General features: G+C 38.4%; 2 protein-coding genes across 4 annotated transcripts in view; one reads left to right on the plus strand and one right to left on the minus strand.

Annotated features, from left to right (window-relative positions):
* The window catches only part of GLDC (glycine decarboxylase), a 41,092-nt gene extending 24,713 nt beyond the window's left edge, over positions 1-16,379 (plus strand). Inside the window, exons 15-25 of the mRNA XM_039730008.1 lie at positions 1,667-1,809; positions 2,648-2,723; positions 5,993-6,118; positions 7,041-7,190; positions 7,642-7,754; positions 8,395-8,536; positions 9,854-9,965; positions 11,260-11,355; positions 12,298-12,470; positions 13,102-13,182; positions 14,169-16,379. Of these exons, the coding sequence (XP_039585942.1) occupies positions 1,667-1,809; positions 2,648-2,723; positions 5,993-6,118; positions 7,041-7,190; positions 7,642-7,754; positions 8,395-8,536; positions 9,854-9,965; positions 11,260-11,355; positions 12,298-12,470; positions 13,102-13,182; positions 14,169-14,312 (1,356 nt within the window). The 3' untranslated portion in view covers positions 14,313-16,379. The remainder of the gene's footprint in view (positions 1-1,666; positions 1,810-2,647; positions 2,724-5,992; positions 6,119-7,040; positions 7,191-7,641; positions 7,755-8,394; positions 8,537-9,853; positions 9,966-11,259; positions 11,356-12,297; positions 12,471-13,101; positions 13,183-14,168) is intronic.
* Positions 16,380-17,425: 1,046 nt separating this feature from the next.
* UHRF2 (ubiquitin like with PHD and ring finger domains 2) overlaps positions 17,426-24,261 on the minus strand; it is an 81,852-nt gene continuing 75,016 nt past the window's right edge. For 2 of the 3 annotated variants that reach the window (XM_039729621.1, XM_039729623.1), the window contains exons 12-16: positions 23,921-24,058; positions 23,031-23,154; positions 20,971-21,134; positions 20,115-20,213; positions 17,426-18,578 (exon numbers count right to left, since the gene is read on the minus strand). In XM_039729621.1, coding sequence (XP_039585555.1) covers positions 18,432-18,578; positions 20,115-20,213; positions 20,971-21,134; positions 23,031-23,154; positions 23,921-24,058 — 672 coding nt within the window. In that variant the 3' untranslated portion in view covers positions 17,426-18,431. The remainder of the gene's footprint in view (positions 18,579-20,114; positions 20,214-20,970; positions 21,135-23,030; positions 23,155-23,920; positions 24,059-24,261) is intronic. The other variant, XM_039729622.1, reaches the window with a different exon arrangement.

Genomic DNA, 24,261 nt, shown 5'->3' on the forward strand with positions numbered 1-24,261 from the left:
AAATATAGACAGTCACATGGGACTGACAAGTCATGCTTCTTTTTCAGTTTGCAATTTCTTAGGATAATTCCCTTTTCCCCAGCTGAAGTGTCCCCAGATATATTCACTTTTCTAGCTGATAGCACATGAAGCAGACCTTTAGCTAGGCTATTTGATTACAAAATGACTTTTTGACTTGGAATGTGCTTCCTTTGCTCTCTTCCTGTTGTCTTCTCACTTTCATCTTTCAATAGTTTCCTTTGTCTCCTTTCTCTCACTGCTTTCTCTCTTTCCCCTCACTATTTTATCTCTTGTATACTTCCTCTCAGTGAAACTAATACTATTCTAGGCAACTCCTCTTTGTTTACCTTGTGATCTCACAGCTCTGTGTAAGGGTAGGTGAAACTAAGTAGTAGGAGAAATTAAGAATTATTAAGCATATTCTTAATGTTAGAAAATGGTTACTGAAAATCATAGAATCATTTACGTTGGAAAACAACCTTTAGATTAAGTCCAGCTGTTATCCTGGCACTTCTGAGCCCATCACTAAACCTTGTTTCTAATCACCATATCTACAGATCTTATAAACAATTTCAGGGGGTGTTGACTTTGGCAGTTCTTTAGGGAGGCCGTTCAGATGCTTGTTAACCCCTTCTGTGAATACATTTTTCTTTAAATCCAGTCTCAGCCTCTTCCCTTAGCAGTTACTACCTGGGGAGAGACCAACCCCCACCTGGCTGCAGCCTCCTTCCAAGGCAGTTGTAGGGCTGTTGATGTTGTGTCCGGGGTCCTAGGCACGTGTGCACCGAGGCTTCTACCTTTTATAGATGAGTTTTCCCAACCCTGAAGATAAGTTTCCTGTTCTCTATGCAAATTAATTATCATGCATAGTCCATGCACAGTTCTTCTAGGCCATTCTGGAAATGGGCCAGAGGGCTTTGGAGGTCTTTGGTGATCTTGATTTTTCCCCACTGGATCAACCTCTGGTGAACAGTCCATACCCTCTTCTCAGCCTCATTGCTGCACTTCTGCTGTACTGTGTTGTGCTGAGTATATCCAGAAGCCAGAACAAGGACTGTTATCCCAGGAAAGTGTTCTACTTCCACCTTTATGTGGCTCCCTTCTCACCTGCATCCTGTTCTTTCTTGCCCATTTACACAGTCTGCTCTTATCAACAATCCTTGACTGGCTTCACAGCTATCTGTCCATCAGTGTTTAAGACGTACACATTAGCCCCTTATCTTCTAGGCTTTTGCACCATCCTATGGCTTAAACATCAACATGGACATGATAATCTGTTGAGAAAATAAAAAAAAAGAACAAGAGAGAAAGGGAGAAAATGTGTTCTGTAAACTACATCTAAGCCTTGGGATTAATCTCTTTATAATACCCAAAATCTTTATGTGTAATCTGATTACCAAAATAAAAAGCTAAAAGGTTAACATTAAATCAGTTAACATTAGACCTTTACTGAACCTCACATGATTGGCCTTAGCCTCATCAATCCAGCCTGTCCATGTCCCTCTGTAGAGTCTTCCAAGCCTGCAGCAGATCAACATACTTGGTGTTTGATACTTAATTGACCACAAGGCAACTTCATTCCTTCACAGAGTTTAACAGAACAGAGTTGTCTGTAGAATATTTTGTTACAACATTCTTTATATATTTGTTTGTTTTGTTTTTATAGCCTATTACCTGGAGAGAATTTGCCAACATCCACCCTTTTGTTCCTCTGGATCAAGCTGAAGGATATCAGCAGCTTTTCAAGGATTTAGAGAAGGACCTATGTGAGATTACAGGCTATGACAAAATCTCCTTCCAGCCGAATAGGTAGAAACTTTTTTTCTAGTGTTTGCACCTTGAGACATGATTCCAAAAACTTATCTCCAAAGAAAATGTGCAAGCCAAAAATAGAAGAATTTTCTAAAATAAATTTTTTCTTGAATGCCAGATTATTAAATTACAAAATAGTTGTTTTTTAAAAAAACTATGGTATCTTATTTTGTCTCTTCTGAAAGTTTAATGATTTGGTCTTTTTATTTATTTTAATATTTCCCCCCAAGAACTGAAAATAAAGATTTGGAATAGGAATAAGATGTATGACCTGCCAGGTGTTTAATTATTGAAACTGGTAGGTAGTGGACTAGGTTTGACTGAAGGATGCCTGAGATCTGTGTGCTCACTGAAATTTATAAAGCAGCATCTAATGAGTACTGCTGCAGCCTGTTTATATCCATAGCAGTTTTGATACAAAATGAACACCAAGAACTTTCTCTAAGAACTTACTTTAAGCCTGTCACTGAAAGACCTTTTATGTTTCGTGATATACACTTTGCTATGCATTTCAGTATTAGTTTGCCTCACTGTAATCAAGCACAGAGTTCCCTGCTAGCTGCAGAAACGTGGAGCCACTCAGTCACCGGAAGGATTTAACACTGTAGTGTAAACTTATAAAATGTCATAACCTTTGTCATCTACTCTTTTTGTGTACATCTAGCTGTTGATTTAAGCACGTCCATTTGTAATGTTATCTTAGGAATGTGCCCTGTTTAATTTGCTGACACTTGCCTGAAGTCATGGGTAAGGGTGGACTCCTGTTCAGTTCTGTCAGAGAGATGGCACTTGCTGGTTTGTGTGCTGTGTAACAGTGTTTGTGTTTTTCTTGCAGTGGAGCCCAAGGAGAGTATGCAGGCTTGGCTGCAATCAAAGCTTATTTAAATGCCAAAGGAGAACGTCATAGAACCGTAAGTGTCAATAGTCATGTGGGGAAGGGGGTTGAGTGGGAATTGGGGAGTTGATTCAGCATCTGGGACTCACCTAGAAAGAAACTAGGTCATGTATTGTCACCTCAGATAGGCTTTCACATTCTACACTTCCTACCAAGATCCTTGGTTACATCTTAAAAGTTTTTACAGATGTGAGAATGACACAGGGAAGGGTGATTGTACTGAGTCTGGCTAGGGTGGACTTAACTTTCTTCACAGGAATGGTGGAGGAAGCACTGTTCATAGCACAGGGATCTCTTGGCAAATAGTGAACAGTGCTTTCACAGTGTCAAGGCTTTCTCTCTGTGCCACTGCCCTGTCCTGACCCTGTCCTTTCCCAGCAAGGAGGCTGGGTGTCAGCAAGGTGCTGGGAGAGACACAGCCAGGACAGCTGACCCTGGCTGACCAAAGGGATTTGGTGCCATATAATGGCATGCTCAACAACAAAAGCTCAGGGCAAGGAGGGCAAAGCAGGAAAGGTCATGCTTATGGCATTTTAATTCCCAAGCAACATGCCATGTGGTGGGCTATGGGAAGTTGGCAAGTCAGGAAGGAAGGAAGAAAATTGAGATATATTTATAACTTCATCTGACACCCTCTCAGTCTTGAAAGATGATGAACAGTTGTTCCATGTTCACAGTTGACATATCATGTGTTAATTCCAGGATTATTTATTATGTTATTATCCATCCTCATTTCCTGGCTGGATTCTAGTTATTTGTCCATCCTTCTCAAAAAAGCCATTTTATAACTTCAGTTATCTTTAAAGCTTTTGTGTTCCTTTTACTTTTTTTTTAAATCTTATTCCCTTTCTAGTTTTTGATGCAATTGCTTTCTTTTCCACCAAAACGGTGAGATTTTTTAGTAGCAGTAGGTTCAATGCTAAAAATCACAGTTGTGGGTTGTTAAAATGCATTTTCTTGTGTCATACTTTAGATCTGTCTGCCTCCAGTATACATACTGCTTGGAATGCTGCCCTGCAGTACTGGGGGTGCTTTTCTGAACTGTGCAAACAATTCTTTTAGTGACCTGGGGGGTTTTGTATTAATAGGATATTTGGCATTTCGCTGTGTGTCTTCATTATAAACACAATTATGAGTAACTTTAAATGTTAGAGAACCAGCACAGATATTTATAATATTCTATTAGGATGACCTTTCCATACAGTGAAAGCTATTTTTCTTTTCTTTAACATGCATTCATGAAATATTTATCCATAGGTACCTTCCCACTTAAGCCACTGGAATTTAGTTTTAGGAACATTTTTTGGGACCACATAATGAACTTAGTGGAAATCTGAGATTACTTAGGTCTTGGTTTTTTACACATCCATACAGTTGCTCTAAACAGAAGGGAAAAGTCCTTAGTGCAATAGCATACATATCCTTTGAACCTGATTTTATCCTTGAGCTTTGGGACTCATTTGTCTTCTCAAAATGGAAGCACATCACTGTCCTGGCCTCCTGGGAACTGTAGCCTCTGTGTGAGGAAACCATCTAAAACTGAATGTGAGTGTTGTCTTCTTCTCTCTCTGTTTCTTTGTTGCATCCAGATCACATCCAACTTAGTAGAAGGCAACCACTCTTTACAGTTACAAACTTTGTTTTGTGAGTGGTTTTACTCAGTGGGAAATGAAATTAGGTTAAAATTTTATTCCTTGGAGAGCTGTCTTCTGATTGTCTACATGTCATCTGCCATTTCTCTTATTCTATGCAAGACCCTTAGGCTTCTCTGAGTGCTCCTATTCCAAATCTCACCGTTTTGGTGTGAAAGAAAGTCTGTGGGTACTTCTGTGGCCTGAAAATACCCAGAGGTGAACTGCACAGGAGAGCCTGGGGTCTGCTTGCACTGTACTCACACTTCACAGATTTCAAGTGTTACAGGAAAGTCATGGTACTCTTGGGAAAGAGTAAAAATTAATAAGAAAATAAGAAAGCCCACAAAATGTTGGCCTTTCAGCTGAAGTGCTATTTTCTCCTAGGCTGGAGAAGGCAATTAAACCAGAGCTCAAGGTTCTCTTAGTTGGCCGTGTTTGGATTTGGTGCCCTCTTGCGGGAAAAGGGATGGACATGAGCTGACAGCTCACATCCCTGCTTTTTTGTGTGATCAGCGATGCCGGTACCCAGCGGGCCTTGGTGGCCATCTGGAGCCACTTTGCATTTCAGCAGTGCGGATAAAATGGCTACAGATGTGGCACAGTTCTTCCTGGAACTGGCGCTGGGATCCCTCTGTTTCTGGGTTTTGAAGTATTCACATTTGTCTCAGCATCACCGTGGGTGAGATAGAGTTCCATGAGCCATCATACAGTTTCTTAGGAAAATAAAGTAGAAGAAAATTATTTTTTGGTTTTTTGGGTTTTTTGTTCGTTTGGGTTTTTTTGGTTGGTTGGGTTTCTGTGGGTTTTTTATTTTGGTTTAATGTTTGTTTTTGTTTGTTTATTTCTGGAGTTTTGTTTGGTTTGCTTTGTTTGGGTTTTTTAAAGAAATATTTATTGTCTTTAGAAAAAGTGGAATTCCTAAAAAATGTCTGGAAATATCCTGACACATGCATCATTTTCCTATGACTAACAAGAGCCTACCTTTATTTAAATAGAAGTGCTTCTCTTTTTTTTTTTTCTTTCAAAGTTAACTGTGCAAAGTATGCTCTGAGTTTCTCATCTATTGCCAAAACATTTTGGTCTAAGTTTTTGTTTTGAATAGAATACAGAAGAAAGTGCTTTGAAAACCAGAAGAAGTTGGAGTGGAAATTTGGAATTAGGCAGTTTTTCCTTTCAAGTCATTGTACATGTGGAGACTGATAACTGTAAAAAAATTAGTGTTTTAAGAAAAGGTGGGGCAAGGCAAAAAAGTTTTAAATATACGTATCTGAAATATATTCTGGAATTGCATCCCTAAATATGATTATGCAGCAAACGAAACTTTAGTAATGAGTATTTAAGTGCTGATACCTGAATGGATTTTCTTTAAAAATTTAGTTCCATTGTTCCGCAAAATAGGCAATTTGCTGGTACCATCAGGATTTTTTTCAAAACTTTGATAATGAATTGTAGCTGAGTGTAGATTATAAAACATTACGATTTTTTAAAACTATATTTTTATATAAAATATATAATAATATATAATATAAATTATATAATAATAGAAAACTATATTATTATATAATTTTTATATATAAAACTATATATATGTATAATTATATAAAACTATATAAAGTTATACTTTAGGCTGCTTTTTTCTTTCCCTTCCAAGGTTTGCCTTATTCCTAAATCTGCTCATGGTACTAATCCAGCAAGTGCACAAATGGCAGGGATGAAGATTCAGCCAATTGAAGTGGATAAAAATGGGAGCATTGATATTTCTCATTTAAAAGCAATGGTGAGTATTTAATTATCTTTGATTTTCAAGGAACACTTCTTCTCTGAAGGTAATGGTGTTGGCAGCTGAATCACATTTTCCTACAAGAAAAAATAAAGCAATAATAGTGAATACATGCTTTGAAAGGATAAGTAATTTTTTTTTTCCTCACTGAGACACTAACTATGTGACAATTGTAAGATTTCTTTTAATTTGAGGGTCTTTAGTGTAGGATTTGCTCAAAGAGTCTTTGTACACAGTAGAGTCTTTTATAGCAGACCCTTTTGGTCCACAGCTAGTACTGGAAATGAGCAAGCCATGTTCATGAATGTGAAGCATTTGAAACTGCATTTCAGCCTCCTTTTAGCAAAGTTCAAGTCCATCTCTGCGGGGGAAGTTGTTGCTAGGCAACTACTTTTTTTCTCTTTTTTAAGTGTATTGACTGCAGCTGAATCTTGCAATGCAAGGTATTAGCAGGACACATTTCTACATCTGGACAAACTTTTATGGCTGTCATAGAACTCTACGGCTGAAAGTAGGGGGAATGGTCATTATTTCACATTAACTTGGAGGCCAGATTTTTGTTTTGTCGTCTGAAGGTCCCAGAAGAGAGTGTTTTACACATATATATGTGTATGCATATATTTGTATGTATATGTGTATATATAAATATATATGTCTATATATATACACACACCTTTTAATACCTGCCCTTTTCCCTGATTTAAAATTCTGATTTATTCAGAGGTCACTCTTTTTCCATAGGCATGGCTGAAGGAAGCAGCCCAGTATCCTTTGCTGACTATAAGTGACTTTGACTATCTGCTGATAGGCCTCCTTCCCATCTGTAAAACAGTCTGACTTTACTTGTATTTTCATTATAAAGTCTGAGAAGCTTTAGGAGCCTCAGTGACCATTCTTTCTCTCCCTTCCCTGCCACCAGGTGGACAAGCACAAGGAGAACTTGGCAGCCATCATGATCACATACCCTTCCACCAACGGTGTGTTTGAAGAGGAGATTGGAGATGTCTGTGACCTCATTCACAAACATGGGGGCCAAGTTTACTTAGACGGAGCAAATATGAATGCTCAGGTACAAAAACAAGGCAGACTTTTTTACTACTGGGAGTCCTTGGAATAAAAATAGCACAGCAGTACTCAGTTCAGGCTGTAACACAGCTTCCATGCAAGATGCCACAGTGTTTGGGGGAGGATGTGAGATTTCCAAGAATAATAATTAAAATTAGATGGTGAAAGTAATTCTCATTTACTTGATTTTCCCCTGAAATGTGTTGTAAGATTTATGAGTTGTTCACTGAAATTGGCTTAGTCTGCCAACCCTTTATCAAAGACATTCTTTACAGATGTAATTAGGAATTCCTAAAACAAAATATTATTTGCATCAAGTTCCTGTTTATGATGCATCATGACGAAGAAAAAACATAAAACATACACCATCTTTTTCAACCTGTTCTCCTTGCATTCAGAAATAGGTCCTAAATGGCATAGGAAGAATGTTTTGAAACAGAGTATTCCCTTTACAGGTTGGTCTGTGTCGTCCTGGAGATTATGGCTCTGATGTCTCTCACTTAAATCTTCACAAAACCTTTTGCATTCCCCATGGAGGAGGAGGACCTGGAATGGGACCAATTGGAGTGTGGGTATCTATATTAGCCTTTACTTAAAAAAAAAAAAAAGAAAAAAAAAGAAAAAATATATATACGCCTTAGTGAATCTTGGTTGGGTGTTCACTTCAGCACAGAGTCATGGCTGGGAGAGGTGTTATGTTGGTTGCAAGCATCTGTCCTTCTCCAGCACAGTCAAGTGCTGATCTCAGGAATGGTGGTGTTCACCTGTATCCCCAAAGCCTGGCTTCCATGTTGGCCTTCTAGTGTGTATGGTAAACCTCACTCAGCAATCTGTTTTCTGAGTAAGAAATGGACTTTGAGGGTTTATAATACTGCATGTAGTCCAGAACACAGAAGTGCTACACAAGCTGTGTGAATCTATCACATGCAGCATTCTTATTTCCTTAAAGGAAGAAATTCTTGCTTGTCTAAAGAAAGTAATTTTTATTTGGATAACTCCATTAATATCTTGTGATAGGTTGAAAAACTGAGTGCCATCCTCCACTGGCACCAGTTGTGTAATAAACCTTCTTTTGAAGAAGGCATAGCTCAGACTTTCTAGAGGACTGTGACTGGAGTCAAGGTGACGAGAAACTACTGCTGAAACTGTCTAGATATGGTAACATAGGAACATGTATTTGATCTCTAAAATCAATGTTTTTGTTTTAGGAAGAAACATTTGGCTCCCTACTTGCCTACCCACCCTGTGATCAAAATACAGCCGGATAAGGATGCATGTCCTTTGGGTACTGTCAGTGCTGCCCCTTGGGGATCCAGTGCTATATTGCCCATTTCCTGGGTGTATATCAAGGTGTGTAGACTTTTATAAGGAGTATCAGCTGAGGTTCTGTTTCTCTTTCAAGTCCAGTGACTACTGGAACCACATGAACAGGTTTAAGAGCAACTCATTGTTCTGTTTCTCTTTCTCTTTCTGTTTTCTCTCTCCAGTAGTCACTGGACTACTGGAACCACATGAACAGGTTTAAGAGCAACTCATTGTCAGATGTTTGCACAGACTGAAATGAAGTGAAATGAAGTGATGACAATCCAGTCGCATCAGGACAACTGCTGTACCTAACTCGTCTACCTCCTGTCTGTAATAGTCTTGAGATAAGTGCAGGCAGAAAAACCACAGTCAGGCTTCCACTTTCTGACACTGAAGTTTTCACGTTTAAATTACTGTTCCACCAAGAGTTTTTTTAATTGTATGATTCAGTATTGTTATATTTGACATCTACAGAACATTCAATTTTACAGTATCCTGAATTCCAGAGGATTTAACTGGGTTTGAGAATGGAACTTAGTTTTGGTTTGACATGTGAGACAGCTTGATCTATGAAATTTGTTAATCTCTTGCAATTTAGTGATAAGCCAGCAAATATTTAGCTACATGTATGGCCATATTTAGCCAACAGAGATGACTGTAGATTCAAATTCTATTTGATAGAAGGGTGTGCTGGGACTCTTGAGCTACATTTAATGCTTCCAGTGACTGAGTTGGGGAAGAGTGAACTTAGCAGCAGTGTCATTCAGAGTACTTTGTTGCCAGTATGATACTGGGGAAACCAGCTCTCCTAGAATTCCAAATCAGCAAATATGAACTGGTGCAATTTCCATTTACAGCTGTGGGTAAAAATCACTTGTGACTCTAAGCTGGTTCCTATTCCCATAGAATATTTAATCTATTAGAAATTTTTAAGGGGAGCTTTTTCCTCACAGTGCAAAAGTGCCATCTATTTACATTGTCTCGCCTAAAGTTCTCTGGATAGTGTTGCTGTGGGATAGCAGCCTGGGAGACAGGCAGCCTGTGCCTTTTGACATTATTTGTGTTCTCTTTTTTCTATTCAGCTCAGAGCTTCCTAGTTTGAGGAGAGGTTTGGGTCATTCATTTCTGACCTTCAAGCTAAACCTCTTTAACAGTAGACACTCATAAACTACATACACCAAAGGTGGCCTCGCTCAATATCCAGTGCTTCTCTGTGAGTGCTGTGTGGAAAAGTGTAACAGCAGAGTGACTGCCTTAGAACTAGCCAGGTGCATTGAGGTGCTGCTCTCTGTCATGCAGGAGCATACTTTGCATGGTTTGGACCTGTTCTAGATCAGTTTCTTCATGTTATTTTTGTTTCAGACAATGGGAGCAAAGGGTCTGAAGCATGCTTCTGAGATTGCTATACTAAATGCAAATTACATGGCAAAGAGGCTAGAGAAGCACTACAAAATCCTTTTCAAAGGAGCAAGAGGCAAGTATTGGACAATTTCTTTTCTTCTGCCTGGCTTTTTTTTTTTTGCCTCATGTAGAAGTTGGCTTCCAACACAGTTGTTTCATTTTTGGGGTTTGTTTTTTTTTTTTTGAATGCTACGTGACTGCTGATTTCAAACTTCTCTTGATGTTGTTCACAAGGAGAGAAATAACCTGCCACACTTCCATGGATGTATTTCTATGGATGTATTGCCATGAAATTGAGATACTTGGAAGTAGAAGAAAAGTAGTATCTGTTTGTAATTAGAAAAAGATGATGCCAAAAGATAGAGTAAATAATTAGATTGTTCTCCTTGAAATTCAATAGCAGATTGATAGAAAAAGGAAAAGCAACCAAGTGGAGACTTCCAAATCTCCATAATCAGTGATGCAACAATTTAAGAACTGAAAGTAATTTTTGGACCTGTACTTCCTCTTGCACACTTCCTCTAAAAAAAAAAATCCCATCAAGTTTCCCTCATTTCTGCTCCTTATTCACTTTTGTGAGATCACATAGAATTCCTTTGGCAATGCATGATATTTCAGCTACATTCTGGTTCCCTGTTTTGGCTCTCCAGCCTTGCAACAGGTCAGAAGTAATGAAGAAGAGATGAAAAAAATATTGTGGTAGTAGTGTAACAATCAGAGAACTTATTTTGCTTGTTTAAGCTGAACAGCATTGAAGAACATTTGAGTAGAATATATATTATCTCCAAAATCTGTATCTTAAATTTAATACATATATCTTGGTAAAACCTGCAAGTTGTACTTTAATAAAAGTGAATAAAAATTGCAAATTTTGAAGGATTTAACAATGTAATGGAAGGTTCTCCAGAACCATGGATATAAATACAGACAATGTGGGTCTTTAGCATCTCTATAACAGAAGATTTGAGCTTTGCTCTGGCATAAGATAAAACTGATTATCTTAATTAATTTAAGATAGCCTAAAATCCAAATGGTGTTGGACCATTGACAAATCTAAGCATTTTTTCAGAGAACTTGTAAATTGTAGGAGCTACTTCCACCACTCATTCCTAGTTCTGATTTTGTAAATGAGGCCTCTTCTTAATATGATGTGGGGTCAGTCTGCAAAAACTGAGTTGTATATCTCTTACCTGATAATTTCTCAGACTTGAGGTTTTGCCCAAGTGGATATTTTTGAGTTTGTCTTTTTGCCATGTTCTCCACAAAACCAATCAGAATACATCTTGGTAAATTGCATTGTTCTCCTATAAAGTAAGACTACTGTTCTCACTAGTCTTTACTTAATAGATGTCACTTTTTATTTACAGGTTATGTAGCCCATGAATTCATTTTGGATACAAGACCTTTCAAAAAAACAGCAAACATTGAAGCCGTAGATCTTGCTAAAAGGCTTCAGGATTATGGCAAGTCAAATGTTTATTCTTTAAAATAGCAGTGCAAGTGACAATTTTGTAAGTCTATTCTAAAGGGAGATACCAACAGTCGAGTTCTGTGCTTATGGATGGTAAATCTGGCGCAATTATTTCAGGCTTCTTCATTTTCTTTAAGGGCTTTGAGAGATATTACAGATATTTGCATATACTGACTTGTAGTAGGTACTACTGACTCTGCTGCTACTTCACAGTTTTGTAAACTGCCCCATCAAATTACTGATTACATGACTCTAAACTGTTTGGAGCAAGTGGGTCAAAGCCAAGAGCTTTATAAGATTCCAACAAAACAAAATAGAGGGAGGCAAAAAAAAAAGAAGACTTTTAAAGAAGATAATAGGATTTGAACAGTTCCATCCTGATGCAGTTTATGCAGTTTTGTACACATGCTCTTAAGGATCTGATTGTGGATGCATTTTGGCTGCCAGACAAGAGGATCCATTGAACTACTTGATCCTATAGAACTGCTTCTAATAAAAATGCATGAAAGATGTTAAAACCCTAACCAGTAACACCTCTTCAGTGAAGTAATCCAAAGCCTAATTGTGCTACTAAAAACCCACCCTTCCTGCTCTTTGTAAGTGAACCTTCAATATTGTGCACCACTTAAACAGACCCTTCAGTAGGTACAGAGGTGAGTTAGATAAGTGTATTAAAGTTCCTTTTTAATAAACTGTTTCACTAAATCTGTGTGTAGCTTTATTGTAAATAATACAGTGGTGTTACCCTTCAGTGCTGAAAATGAAGATACTTGAAAAATTTATCTTGTCTCTAAATTACAGAGCCAACACTACCAGTAAATTCAGTCTCTAGATTTTTGTAGAAAAAGGACTGAATTTGTGAATCTGCTGATAGCTAATGCATGTATTATCTCATACCATACTATCTGTGACTGATTTTTGCTATTGTCACCAGGTTTTCATGCTCCAACCATGTCCTGGCCAGTGGCAGGGACACTTATGATTGAACCTACGGAGTCTGAAGACAAAGCAGAGCTGGACAGATTTTGTGATGCCATGATCAGTATTCGGCAGGAAATTGCTGAAATAGAGGAGGGCAGGATGGACCCCCAAGTTAACCCACTAAAGGTAAGATGGCATGTAGAGCAAGGTACCAGCATCAGCCTAACCTTTGAGTCTACAGATGTCCACTTCCTGGTCTTTCAGTACTCTCAAAAGTAATGGATCACAACAGTGAACACAAGACTTGAGAAACCGTCAACTTTTTCAAAATTTGAATTTTGACTTTTTCAAGTGAGAAGTCTTACTAACAGAGCAGAGAAAGTGATTTCCACAAGTACTTAATTTATACTTCAAGGTCATCTCAAAGTAACAAAGGACAGACGCTTATTTCACTAAAGATGGAAAGTGGAATGGCCTTAACATTAATAATAAAATCAAGACTGAATTATTTTAGCAATGCAGCACAGAACCAGTATCAGCTCAAGTTCTGTTCCACTCTTAATGCTGTACTGACTTTTAAGTTTCGTCAAAAGCCAAAAGAATATCAAGCCTTGGGTAGCATCTTTAGGCAAACTGAAAAAAAATCCAAATACTGACTTGCCTCCTGGTTTAAATCTGCCTTCCCCTCCCCACCAGATAAACAGTGTTCTCTAGACAGTAATTACTTATTTGTGGTAATAAGCCTTGAAGAAGTCTTCACACTATGTTCAACAGAAATCAGCAATTTCTTGTTCTCAACATGTCTTGTTTCTTGTAGATGTCACCACATACTTTGAACTGTGTCACTTCTTCCAAGTGGGATCGTCCCTACTCCAGAGAAGTGGCAGCATTCCCACTAGTGAGTACATAATGGGAACTTCGTAGTGTGGTAATATATAAATATGCTTCATGCTCTGTAGTTTCATAGTCAGTTGGAGATGAAGTAATGTGGTAAGAATGAAAACTTCAGAGCCATTATATTGTTGCTCAAATTTTAAGTGTGTGAGCTCTCTCTATCACAGTTTCATTAGTTTAACTTTAGACAAGGAAAGAAGAGGTCAAAAAAAAAAAAAGTCTCTACACATAGGTGCAGACCTGGATTTTTCAATCCTAGCACTTTAACACTGACTATTCATTCCTATTGGAAACAGCCTGTTTAGTTCTGACATACTGCACCAAGGGCTCCCAGAACAGAGTCCCACATGCTGACATTCAAAGCGTTGCTCATAAGAACTTGCATAAGGTGTGACTAGATTCCCCAAGGTTAGCATGGGGAAAGTGACACCAATGTGCCCCTGCTACAAATAAAGGTCAGACTGGAGCTGGACACTGATACCAGACTTCTTAATTGCTTTCACAGTCATAGCAGCTAATGTATGTGTAACCAACCTTTCTGCTCTGAATCTTAATTGCAAGTATTTTAGTGACATGTACTGTTTCAAAGAGGAAGAATTCAACTACACCACCATTCCACTTTCCTTTAAGTATTACATTGTAACTATATTGAACAGCACAGCAGTGTCCTCTGCTTTTCCTTCATTCCTATGTGAAAGCCAGTTGTTCAAAGGATAATAAAGTTTTCTTTCATCTCATGAAAACTGCTTCTTTGCAGGCATGTGTTAGAGGACATGACCATACTTTTTTGAAAATCTAAGCATGCTTTTAACTGTCACTTCTGTTATACATGCTTGTTAACTTTCAGGGACTGCAAAAAGACTTGATGACTTCACTAAAAAATCCACTTTCACAGCACTTGTAATTCTTCCAGTTCCTAATGTCTGTTATAATTTTGTAGCTTTATTTGGTGGAAAAATTAAGATGGTTGGGTTCTTTTATCTCTCTTAGCCATTTGTGAAGCCTGAAAGCAAATTTTGGCCCACAATTGCTCGCATTGATGACATATATGGAGATCAACATCTGGTTTGTACCTGCCCACCAATGGAAGCCTACGAATCTCCATTTTCTGAACAGAAGAGAGCATCTTCCTAAGATTGCTTCCAGCTGCCTGCATTTTTGACTCCATCAGAATGGCCCTTTCCTGATTTCCTGGGGATATTTATATTGTGTATATTTTGAATAATCACCATGTTTGTTCATTGAACACTGCTCAGTTAAAATGTAAATACAATCAGTATGTTAGATGTAAACAAAATGTGATTGTTCCACAGCAGTTGATGTTGGAAGTTGCCTTGATTTATCATTTTGTCTGTTTCATGCTGAAGTTTAAACAATTAACACCAAATTTGCAAGGTGGCATGGGAGATACAGTTAAAAAAAAGTAGAAAATATGCAGATACATAAGGCAATACTAATAAATATTAACTGCAGGATTGTTTATATTTTGTAAAAAAATGATGAAGTAGATTTTTAAAATTTACTTCACATATTACCACTAACTAGCATTGCTAGTGTTAATATTTCATACTGATTTTTTTACCTATCAGTGTTAGTAGTCTAATAAAATTGGTCAGAATTTTAAGTGTTGTCATGTTTTGGCTTTAAACTTTTCAGCTGTATTTGTCCAACAGAGCAGTAGGAAATTATGGAACTTAAGTTCTGATTTGTGACAACTGCCACAGCAGCAATAAACTTACACAAAGGAAAATACTGTCAGAGATTAATACTTAAATAAATCTCTGCTTTTTTTTCAATGAGTCAGAATGATCCATTTTACCAAGCAGTAACAAACTTAATCTTGTTCTGTACCACACCATTTTTTCTTAGTAGTTCCATCTAATTCTCTCTTATTCTGGAGAAGGCATAAAAGACCATGAAGGCATAAAAGACTGTGAACTCTCAGTATTATTTAAATCTTGGGTAAGAAAGTGTTTTCTTTCCACAGCTTCTCAAGTCACTCTCTGGCACTTTTTTATACAGAGCACTCAGTTTGCCCTACTTTATCTACAGCTTGTGCAAAAACTGATCCACAGCTGAAGCCCCAAGAGCTTAAAGAGACCAGAGCCCTCCTGCAACACCAAGTGCCACATTAAATCACCCAGTAACCAAAGCTCAGGCCTTAAACAGGAGCCTTTTCCAGCATTTTCCAGATCAAATTTACATAAAACTAATCCTCTCACTGGTTACACACTCAGATCTCTGTGCTGTGAGCACATTTGAAAGGAACTTGCCCAGGTCCATGCAGAGCTGTCTGATGTACGTGAGCACCCCTGAAGGGACCAATTCATCCAGCCAATCAAAGCACAATTTTGGTGAATTAGAAAATGGGCACCAAACAACATCGGGAACACAGAAAAGGACCACACAGATCTGCACCTTACAACCACCCCACTACTCAACCTCTTCTTGAAGATCTATATGCACACTCAGCCTGGGAACTCTGAAGTGACACAAATGAGGCTGCTGTTTACAGAAATATTTGATGTACTTTAAACTTTATCTTCTACAGTGAAACTTTTGGGATTGCAACTTTTTCATTACCTACCTTATGACTTCAGTGGGGGTTTTTACACACAGAGACTACAGATGATAGGAGACAGGAATGGCTTTCATTAAAGGAAAGTGAGGCCAGACACCAGTTTTTATGTGAAAAGCTGCACCTACATGCTAAATCACCTTAATACATTGTCAGAACCCAGAGCATCTCTCTAGATGCCCTGGATGTCTCAAAGCCCTGGCAGGGGCTCGGAGACCCTGGCAGGAAGCCAAAGACACCTGAATGTGAGGAAATGAGAGAATTTCAGGCCTGAATGGTGAGGGGATGATATTCACTTGATAAAATTTGAATTATAATGCACTGTACAGGGGGTTTTATATGTTGTACAGGGGGGTCTAGAATTCTGTGCATGGGTCAGGAGTCCCAAGATGGAGGAATTTGGGCGTGCCCCGTCCTTCTTTCTTCTCCTTGGCATCCATGTTCAGGATGATGTTGGCATGTGTGGATTGGTTCATAGTGAAAGTGCACTTGCCAGCAAGGGCAGAAAGTATTGGAAATTAAAGGTAAATATCTTATATGTAGTTTTTACTATAAAAGAGACAACTGCCCCGTGGGCGGGAGAGAGTGCCCTTGGCTGTCTTGCTGATCAGCCCTCGGCTGGACAGACAGAAAAACTTTGTAGATAAGGAACAATAAACTCAACTCAAGACCGAAAAGCAAGAGTCCAGACTCCTTCTTCGAGAGCGTGCCCTTCCCAGAACCTCTTTTTCCGTGCTGGGGCAGAGACAAGTAACAGCCGACCCCGGCAATACATAGTGAAGAAAATCAGATTTTTTTACTCTAGAATTCACTATTGGAAAGGGTATCTTTCAGCAGCTATTGATATAGTACTAAGGATGTGAAATATCAAGAAAAGTTACTGCAAATTTATAATGTGAGGAAAGGACAGTTTTTCTCTGTTGCCAATCTAATTCCCCAGTCTTGACAAGCTACTTTAATGTTTGTTAAAAGCAGTTTCACGTTGCTTGATTTTGTCACTGAAAAAAAAATTAAAAATTGGTTTACATGTTTTTGTATAAAGCAGATAACTTCCCACTGTTGATCTCAAACTGACAAAATTTAGCTTGTAAATTAACTGGTAAAGTCTATCCAATGGAAAACAAAGCATTAAAATATTTTACAGTACTCAATTAAAAGGTTGTAAGCAACAAGTCTTATGAGCTACCGCTCATGAGATGCAATGGGGGTTACGAAGGTGAAATCACATCGTTCTCTCCAGAAATTCTGAGCTACCTGTAGCACTGTGGGCCACAGGCTGTCACCTGCAACTTCAGTGCCTGCAGAGGGAATTTGACTCATCCACCTGGCCAACCACTGTGCAGGAATCCCACAGCTCCCAGCTGTGCCAACAGCCCTATGACAGCCCTATGTGACAGGCAGGGCTGCCTCCCACTCTGGGACATGGACAGCACTGCTACAGGCTGTGAGTGAGTCCATGGGTATCAATGACACCACTGGATCTTGGTTTGGAGTTCAGTCTTTCTTAATTTTAAGTGCTCCTTTCATTGAGAAGTTAGTTAAGGAATATAAAGCCTCACACCTGAAAAATAAGGTGACCTAAGGAAAGCATTTAGTAATCTGAAAAATAAATTCTGTAAAAATCTCATGACTTAATTAAGTGGATAATAGTAAAAACGAAATTAGCAAATGTTCTGAATCATAAAATATTTAATAAGGTATATTTTGGGGGAGGGATATATTGTATATAAAATTTCAGATCACAATATGAAGCGATTTGAACCCTAGCTAGCACTGCCTTTAATGCTGTGTAGATGTATTGCCACTGATACAAGACCTACTAAAAGCATACAGTTTAACTAATACAGAAGTGGCTTTTTTTATATGAACTATTTTTTTACACAATTAGAGTGTCTTGAATACCCTCTTTAAGTGCAAAAAACACGGATCACTTTACACTAATGCAGCAACAATGCATTCATATTGTTCTCATTAGTCATTAGTAGTCAACTTGCATAAGATACAAGAAAAGCACAATGAAGCTCACAAAAATAGACTAAAAATCAGCCCGTTCTTGCAAAAAAATACAGCATAATAGAAGAAAAAGACAAAAAAGGGATTATGCACACCACAGAATTTGCTGTTTAATCCAAATGGCTTAAGTGCTGAATCTATTTATTTTTCCTGGTTTTTTGTGGGTTTTCTTTTGGTTTGGGTTTTGTTATTGGGTTCCTTTTTATTGTAAATCAAACCACATGGACCAGGCACAACTAATATTTAGGAGGCAGTGTGTAGCTAAAACATCACTAACTATTTTTTATCCCCAACATTGTTTCATTGTTTGACACAATTTACTTTCCTCTGTCCTGAGGTAGTCACAAAAAAACAAATCATAAATTAAGCATCAGCTAGGCCAGTAAGAGCTGAAGCTTTTATTTTTCTTTTTTCTTTTTTTTTTCCTTCTTTAAAAACTGTTAGTTAACTGGCCAAAACTACCCTTGATGTTAAAAGACAGCTGAGAATTAGAGTTCTCACAACACCAAGAAATGGCTATGAGGGTAAGAGGGTTAGGTGCTTCAAAAAGTGACAATATATTGAGTCCCATCAAGACGGCTGGTCCGCTGCTGAATTCCCATGTTTATTCCCCTTTACTGTCTCTAAAGTCACTGGGAGAAGTACAGAAGGGACTGAGCACATCATCGCCCTTTACTGTAACCCGGAAAGAACTGGTCCAGTAGTGTCTGCAGGATCTTGTTGGGAGCCATGGTGTAGCCCTTCCCCAGGTCATAGCGGCAGGCAGGGCAGGTGAACACTTCGGCTCTGAAGGAGCGCTGTAAACAACTCTAGGACATACAAAGACAGAGAAGTAAATTGCATCAACTTTCTTGTAGACCAACAACTTTCTTTGTTAACCAGCAAAAAGTAAGGAATCACTATGAACCAAAGGCACAACCGCACAATCTGCTGTACTATCAGGAAAAAAGAAGTCTTTGCCAAGCCCCCCGGTGCCTGACTCCACCCATGACTAAAATGTCCTAGCCAAGGAACTCTTCTCCATGCTTGGGAAGAATTAAATCACTAGTGAGGTTTCCCCTTCATTTGCACTAATGCCTTCCTGTAAGTCACAGCAAATCCTTTGCTTTGTTATAGCTTCACCGATTGCTATACTTTTCCAGACCTTCATATCAAGAGGAAGATGAACATACCACGTATACTGTTTATGTAGCAATCTCCATCTAACTCATCAGAATAGACCCAGTTTAGCCTTATAGATATATGTAGGATAATACAAACTGCAACACATTAGCATCTGTGCTGTCATCCTTACTACGTTACTGCAGGCTGATGAGCATCTAAAATTTTTTAGGGCATGGCAGATCTCTGTCTAAACAGCAACAGCAGCTTACTATGAAACTTCTTTACAACTTTACCTGGATGTTATATTGTATTCTCAAATATGTACTGATATCTTCAAACACTGTGCTTTCTGCATTTGTTGCCATTCAGCTTTCTCTTCTTTCTTTTTTCATGGTTTTCCAATTTCTACAATTCTAAATTTTAACTCCACAACATTTCTTATGTTTTTCAGAGAGACATAATTGTTCCATGTTATGTGCAGACCACACATAACAACACCCTGATTTTTACTTACTGGAGTGGTATCTTCTTAAACAACCTTGCATTACCAAATACTGTACTAGGATGACAGTATTTTGAGTCCTTTTAGGGCCTCAGGCAGACATACTAGGTAGGCACCATTCAAATATGCACAATTCAGTGCATAATTTTGTACATACCAATGCTACAAAATCAACTCTAGTCCAGATTTGATTCCAAGCTTCTTAGATTATCTCCAACCGATCAAGATTTTGAGACACATAAGTAAAGTACTGACATTCATGGTCTCCTACTAACATGAGCAATGCCAAAATTAGCAAGATAACATAACTTTCTCTGAATGAGCCCAAATAACTTTCTAGGGTATTTATCCTCCACCCTTGCACAACTTTTAAGAAAGAGTTATAAAATTATAAAATCTGGTTTTATTTCTTGTAACATTATGTAAAATTAAATCATTGCTATTGTGCCAAAATCTAACTTGTGGACCCAACCAATTCCTAGTGCACCTCCACTGGTCACAAAGGCATGACTGCAATGGTAAACCTCACACATTATGTCTATCAGAAACTATATGAAACATACTTCCACTCTTTGCTACACAAAATTAAGGTTACACAGGGAACACTGAATGGAAACTTGCTGCCTGATTTTGCTCAGAATGTTATGCAATTATTATTGTCTTTCTAAAATGCATATGGCTTTGGTGACTGGTGTCTCAGAGCCAAGAAAACAGCCCAGAGCAAGCAGTTTATTCTTACTTTACAGACGTTGTGGAGGCACTCTGTTGTCACTGGCTGGTAAACCAACTCCTGGCAGCAGACACACATAAAGGATTGTTCCAGTTTCTTCAGAAAATTCTAATGTAGGGAACAGAAATAAAAGAGACAAATGCTATTACAGTTCTCATAAATGCCACTTACTACATAAAGATGATGTACTTCCAGAAGTTCTTAAGTCCATCTTATCTCTGAGCACAGCTTTCTAGAAGTAATCAGAAAGCAGGTCTTTAATGGCTTTATTTCCCTGCTCTTCTACGAATTGCAGAATCACATTTGGGTTTGAAGGGTTGGTTTGGGTTGGAAGGGATCTTAAACAACACCTATTTCAACCCCCATGCCATGGGTAGGAAATCTTCCACTAGACCAGGTTGCTCATGGCTCCATCCAGGCCGGCCTTGAACACTTTGAGGGATGGGGCATATGTTTCTGGGAAACCTGTCATAAAATTATTTTCTGTCTAAACAAAACCTAGTGACTAAAACCACCTTTATTCATGTCTGATTTCTGACATTAGCACAGCATAAAAATACATTTGTTATATCAGAGAAAACATGCTCTCTTCAAAAATGAAAATAAATAAAAATGCACTTTTAACTTCAGGATGGTTTTTGAGCAAGAAAAGGTCTCTCTTGTGGAGGCATTAACCCATCTCTCAAGAGCAAATTGCATAAGCTAGACATCTTGAAATACAAGTGTGACAAATAAAACTAATGCAAGACAGTCTATATTTAGCAAAAGTTTAACAAACAAAGGAGGTTTTAAGAGGGACTCAAGATTTCTCCTAATAATATAAAGAAAATGTAAAGAATAAAATTTATGCATGCAACAAACATACTGGTCCTTCCTTAAGAGAAGCAAGTACTTCATCCCACAGCTTCTGGTTCATGCAGTCTTCTCTGATCAGCCATTGCTGCTCTTGGGTCAGCTGGAAAGCTTCTCCTTTCCCTCCATCCCCCATCCTCATGGCTTTGGGTGTATTGGTAGGCTCCTCTGTACCTGCTTAAGATGGTGACCATCAGACCCAGTAACAGCAGTGTTAGTCTGAACTAATAAAAGGGAAAAACAAAACTATTTCTAGAAGGAAACATGGATCAATATGGATTACATGCATGAAATGCAGTAAGCAAATTCCTACTCCAACTCATACTATACATAATTGTTTTGGATTGCAGCACACAGTTGCACAGAAGAATTTTCATTTTTTTGCAGAGCTTGTGGGCAAAAAACACAGTAGGAGCAGTAAAAAGGATTAAGACCCCTACACTACCACTTAATTAAAGAGCATGTGCTTACGAATTTACACTAGTATTCCAAACAGTGTGGTGGGTTTAGTGTAGGCCAAACGCCAGTGCACTCACTAGAATATACTTATTTATTTCTTGCTGTGAGACAGGATTAGGAGAAAGGCAAATTAGGCTCAAAGCTTGAAAAGGGTATGAAGAAAAGTTTATTAACAGTAACTAAACGAAAGAATAATAAGAATTAGAATAAAACCTTTAGAACACTTCTCCTCTCCCTACAACTTTTTTTCCTACTCACAACATACAGAAAGAATCCAGCCAGTTTATTACTTCTAGAATAGTCTTTTTTAGTCTACTTGATGCTCTTCTTGTTAATTTATGGAGACTTCTTTATAAGAATACTGTTCTTTTGTAGCTTTTAATTTTTACGAATAGCAGTTGCCTGGAAAATCTGTAATCATGAAGTCCCTTCCATTTTTACAGCTTTTCCCAAAACTGCGTTTATGGGCCATGTTAATTTATGGGGTATTATTTTAAAGATGAACTGATTAAGAACAATGGTTTTCTTTATCTGTCTTTGAAATTATCTTCATTTCTGAGAACACAGGTCTTCTTCTCTCCCTGGAAGCATAGGGTCATTATCACTCTTTCTTTTTGTTCAAACTTCTCATGGGACTACAGCTATTTCAACATCTGCTTACTTTAGCATGGAGGCTTCTGTTAGATACCTACAATTTGAACGGTTCATCTCCTCATATTTTTAATGGGTTACAGGAGAAAAAAGAGTCTGATGTATCCATTATATCTTCTTCATAGCCTTATAAGAGGATTTTAGCCTCGAATTAAGGCATCTCTTTAAATCCCTCCCATCTGGGACTTGACTTCTTTTTTGTGACTTTCATGTTTCATGTTGTGTACTAAAACCGGTTAGTATCTTGCTCAGGTTGGCAAGATAGTAACCGGTTATGCGCACATGGTTATGTGATTTCTGCTGGGCGGCTCTGGCCTTGTTTGTGGTAGAGGATTTCTTCGGCGCCTTGGAAGGGAGCTGCTAGGCTCTCAGCAGCCGGGCTAGAACTCCACAGCAGCACTCCTGGGAGCCGATGGCCTTCCCCTGCCGCCCAGGCCTGGTGGTTGTGGACGAACTTTTATGCTGGTGGAATCCGGGCAAAGCCAGCCCCCCTGGCTGGGCCCGGCTAGCGGCGGGGGCAGGGTTTAGCAGCGGCAAGAAGCCAGCAGCCGCGGCCCGGCCCGGCCTCGGGCCCGCGGCCTCCCTCCCCGCGCCCGGCGGCGCTGGGGCCCTGGGCTCCCCGGGCAGGAGCCAGCCCGGCCCCCGTCTCTGTTGTTTGTTTGCCGGCCGGAAGGGAAAGAGACCCTCCTGGGCTTTTTCGTCTTGTTATAACAAGTGTCCTCACAAAGGCGTGTACAGTTTTCTTAGTAGTTCAACAGGTTGTTAATTTTCAAAGCTAACTACTGATTGGGCTTTTTTGTCAGACACGGAGGAAACTGCTAGCAACTTCTCTTTAGAAAGTTATTTCCGTGTGTGCCACCACAAACAGCTTCACACTTCCACAATGATTTCATTACTTAGTTCATGGCAATTGTAACATGACAGACTTTGATGATGAATGCTAAAAGAGTAAAAAATAAATACCATCATCAATTGTCCTCTTCTGGTTTCCATTACTTTGGCTGGTTGGTTCTTGTTTCACAGTTTGCTTTTTAACCTTATCTTTCTTCTCCTTACTAGCCATGGCTTCCAAATAACCTTCTGGATACTAAAATTAAAAAGCACAGATTTAAAGCAAGAATCACTGACATACAGGAATAACCAAATACCAAAAGGAGTAACTTCTAAAATATTTTAGATCCCTGTGACTACATGGTAAAATAATTACAAAATAATGTTTAAATCCTATATGATAGAGAAAACATTTAAATTAGTGCCTATTTTTAAGAAAGCACAGTCAAGTCAAAGAACTTAATCCACACTCAGGTGTATTAAACAGTATTTCTGTACCTGTGTGTTTACAAACTATATAAATTGGGGAGATGATGGTATGCTGTAAAATGGAATATACCATTGCATTACCAAGAATAGATATTAATTCTTTCCTTCTTTCCATCTTTCATGGATTCTGCAATGCCAAAATTTTCATGGATCAGCCTATATCACTGCCTAAAATACACTGTTTATACAAAATACTCAGTCACATGAAGAGAAAAATACGTAAAAATGCACTGGTTTTTTCGGTTTCTCAGGCAGACGCTAGTCACCTGTAGAATTTGCTCCAAATTCTGATTTTCTGATTCATATAGACAAACCAATTTCTACTAGGGCAGAAAGCTTCATTTGCAGTTCCATCTGCTGTATCACTATTACAGTATTCTTTCAATTTGCTTATAATAATGGTTTTTAGTATCAAAAGCTGCCACAGTGAAGTACAAGGAAAAAAAGGGAGCTTTATTTTAACTGTTTTCTTTCTCAGGATTTTGTTTACTAGAACTAACAATAAAAACAACTGTTCAAGTCTTGATGCCAACCTGTACACTTAGACCGAGCTTTTTTGACCGCTCCATTCCTTCTGAAGTCCAAGGTGCAGGCTCAATATCATCTCTCCTCAGAAGATAGCGCCAAACTAAAAATCCACATTTTCCAATTTCTGGCCAGTATTTCACCACCTAAAGAACAATACAAAATTACTGCCATTATTTTATCATGAGTCAAACACATGCACATCATCATACTTTAATTGTTCAAGAAATGACAAGACTGATTTATACATTATTATTATATACAGAAGTTCTTCCCTCAGCTGTGAAATTTTTGTATTTTTTATAAATACAGTGGTCTTAAAAGGCACACTCCTTTGTTTCAGAAACTA

Source organism: Passer montanus, unplaced genomic scaffold, assembly GCF_014805655.1.
Source record: "Passer montanus isolate IOZ18808 unplaced genomic scaffold, ASM1480565v1 scaffold7, whole genome shotgun sequence".
Classification (NCBI taxonomy): Eukaryota; Metazoa; Chordata; class Aves; order Passeriformes; family Passeridae; genus Passer; species Passer montanus.